This window comes from Oryzias melastigma, linkage group LG15 (assembly GCF_002922805.2).
Source record: "Oryzias melastigma strain HK-1 linkage group LG15, ASM292280v2, whole genome shotgun sequence".
NCBI lineage: Eukaryota > Metazoa > Chordata > Actinopteri > Beloniformes > Adrianichthyidae > Oryzias > Oryzias melastigma.
Window position 1 is genome coordinate 13,440,722 of NC_050526.1, and position 3,544 is coordinate 13,444,265.

The window sequence follows — 3,544 nt, forward strand, 5'->3', positions numbered from 1 at the left end:
AAAAAAGTCTGGAGCAAGATTTGCGCTACTTTGCACCAAGCCACTTCAAACTGTTGGTGCATACACTAGTATCATATAGCAACAGTCCAGTTTGAACACCATAGGCCAAAAGTTTCATGTGTTAAGTATAAAAATGAGCCCACAGAGGTATCCTTTAGAAGAAAGTTGATTTTTTGTTAAGATACATTTTTAACATCAATTTAACTGTGGACAATATTTCTATAGTCAACACTACTACCAATCCACGAGGTCATTAAACTTAGACTTTTTTTTGAGATTCTTGTCATCAGCATAAGCATAAAGGTTTGGGTAGCTTCTAAAAAAACGCCAGTACAATGACAACTTAAGAAACTGCTGAGTATTTGAATCAAGTGTTAGATAGATGTTCCTTTTCAGACAATAGGTTGTAGTTAAATAATTGTATAACCTCCAAAACACAGTATTTTCTGTAATACAGGGACTGCACAGGATTAAAAAGGTGCATCGTCAATAAATAGTCAATTTTTGATTTAATGTCAGATATAAGGCACACCGAACTATAAAACATATTAAGCGAGACAGTGGAGTCAGTCAGATTCTATTGACTGTGTTCACATTAACTAAAAGTTGTTTGTAAAAGGCTACACATTAGCCATGTTAGAAGTGTCCGAAGTGTTAACCGTGTTAGTGTGTTTACAATACCTCTAACTCCCATCTTTGTTTGGGACACAAAAAAATACATACTAACACTAGGCTCACATTGGACGCAGAAGCGCCGCGAAGTGGAGTTCGCGTGGCATGCAATTCACAGCAGACATGCATTTTTTTGCAGCGGTCAACGGATGCTTCTTCTAAAGCTTTTTTTGGTTTTTGCCATCATGGGTAAGTTAATAATCTAAAAATATTACCCCATGTTTCTGCTAAGAAAAAGCAAGTAGTTAGTAGGCCTACACCTCTTTAATTTACAAGTTGTTGAGACACACAGAGAAAAGTGTGTGTCGGTCTGTGTTTGGGTTTGTGTTGTGATTGTATGTTTATTTTCATGTCTTCAGTCTGCTTAGATACAAAAACATGATCGCATTTGTTTTTAGTGTGAAAAATTGGTAATATTTAAAAAATGAACCAGATTTTCTCATGTTTCTTGATGTAACTTCCTGCCAGAATTGACGCAAATCCCTTGCGGCTTTCGCACAGAATAGACCAGACGCCGAAATGATTCGCTGCATGGCGCGAGCCTTCTGCGGAGGACCACGGTGCAATGTGCCTGGTGTGAACCGCACCATAGGTTAACAAGGGCACTGAATGGAAGTGAATGTGAATCAGGCGTAATGCTGCTGAAACAAACTGCACTGTGACAACGCTAACTTCAAACCTGTTAGTAAAACGTAAAAAAACACAGTCCAACACTACATGGTAGCATGTTAGCAAAATCACAATACAACCTAACCAAACATTTCAACAGACCACCGTGTACCTCTCAAAGTCGCCTTGACACCAGTAAGCACAACCAGAACTGATCCATATATTAGAAACTCAGAATTACAAGACCCACTATTGTTTCTTGAAAAACATTAAGGCTTTTAAGTGCACCTACGGTGGAGGAAATACAGTAGCAGTAGTACTGTAGAAACAATACTAACCAAAAAAAGACCAAAGTAGCTCTACGTCTGTTTTACATTATAATGAATCCTACAAACTATTGCTAACTGTGAATATGGCCAAACAACAAATGTCCTATCAAGCATAAAAAGTCCACAAACATATATACATTTTGAGTTCCTAATGAACACTGACCTCTGAGTTTCGTATAATTTCCCTGAGGAAGGTTTTCACTGCTAAAATGCCCACTGTTTGCTGCTGCTAACTGATCATTGATCACTGCCATACTGTAGTATCCTGCTTTGCTTATATTCGTTTTTCATGAAGCAGATTAACCAGAAGGTGTGCATAATTGTGCACAATTGTTGTTCTATAATCACAAGAAAACTGATGTTTGTATTCCTTAAGCGGCTCTTACATGGAGTAAATCCTCTGCCTCTGTACATCACAGCCCACACTCCTCCACTCCGGTTTGTTGAATGCACATTTTTAACAGCCAATGTTTTCCCGTACGCGCCACATGTGATCACGCACTCTCTTCCTTTCCGTGTCCATTTCAGCAGCAGTGAGGGGAAACACTGCAGAAGCCAATACAGGTTGGGGCATGCCTGCCTTATGTGCGGCAGCAATATGACGTTACTAAATCCACAACTCCTTGATACATTGCTTGAAATGATGCATAGCCACTTAAAGCTGAAGCTATAAATTGGACATTTCCTTCTTTAGATGCAATGAATCGATCCTCCGTTCCAGTGCTGGGCCATCAGTCCGCACAGTGCTTAAAATAGAACAGGGACGTAGGGCTTGAGGAGCGCCTCGCTTAGGTGGGTCGTTCTATCTCTCTATCTGCTCGCCTGCTGAAAACATGGGGAAACCGTTGTTTCAGCTTGATGCCTTTTCTGGTCCTGAAGGAAAAGGCAAGTGGCGCGTTAAACCTGTGGACTTTTCACTACGGTGACGCCAGGACGTAGGATTCATTCACTCTGCTGTTGCAGGCCTGCTGTTTCTATAAAAGACAGTGTGATGTCTGCTGCAAGAGCACTGGCCTACATACAGTGCATAAGGCCGGGGAAGGCTCAAACCGCACCCCAGAGCTGAGAACAGCAGCTGTTGAGATGGATGCAGCATCTAAGCCAACAGGGAGGGTTTTGCTTAGCCTTCTGCAATCTCATGCAGCATCTAGAAATGTTTGGCTGCACGTCCCCAGCACATGCTGAGTGGAAGTGATGACTATGAAGGAGGACGGGAAGGATGTGGAGGATGGATCTCTGACACACCCCTACACTCATTTGGTCTTCCATGGGATTTGAACCCAGTTTCCTTTTTGCACAGAACTACCTGGATGGGGTTGTGACTCACTTCACACACACACTCATGGATTGTTGCAGCTTGGAGAAGCAGAAGTCCTGGAGAGCCTTACATTCATGTGAGAGGTCTGGGATGAATGTAATTAGCCCAGGGCCCCTCTCTGTCACACACACGCTCCTGCACACACACACCATCTATCTTCCTCTTTTCCCTCCCCTTACTTTAACATGGCCTCCTCCTTCGCCTCCTCCTCCTTTTGCCGCGCCAGCACAGCCATGATGATCTTCCTCTCGTCCTCCGTCAGATGGCTGAGGTCCGGCTCCGGAATGGCCGGAGCGACGGGTGGGCGCGGGCCGCCCCGAGGGCCCACCGGGGCGAACATCTTCCACCACCACCGCCGCTCTTCTCCTCCGCCTCCTCCTCCTCCTCTTCCTTGCCTGGGATCACGGATAGAAAACCCGCTGGCGGTGCCCACGGATCACGACATGGCCCACGGATGAAGCGACGGTGGGAGCGAGGGATGCGGAGTTTCCATGGCGGTGGCGGGGGGCAGCCAGGGCGGCGGCGGCGTTAGCGGTAGTGGCGGTGATTGCGGCCGTAGCGCCTCAGTTCCTGGTTGCCGTGTTCAGCCTCTCCTCCCTCTTGCTGCTCCGCTGTC

At 45.1% G+C, this 3,544-nt stretch overlaps 1 protein-coding gene across 13 annotated transcripts in view; it reads right to left on the bottom strand.

Annotated features, from left to right (window-relative positions):
- LOC112161848 (regulating synaptic membrane exocytosis protein 1) overlaps positions 1-3,538 on the bottom strand; it is a 112,525-nt gene extending 108,987 nt beyond the window's left edge. For all 13 annotated transcript variants that reach the window (XM_024297323.1, XM_024297324.1, XM_024297334.1 and 10 more), the window contains exon 1: positions 3,108-3,538. In XM_024297323.1, coding sequence (XP_024153091.1) covers positions 3,108-3,268 — 161 coding nt within the window. In that variant the 5' untranslated portion in view covers positions 3,269-3,538. The remainder of the gene's footprint in view (positions 1-3,107) is intronic.
- Between the last annotated feature and the right edge of the window lie 6 nt (positions 3,539-3,544).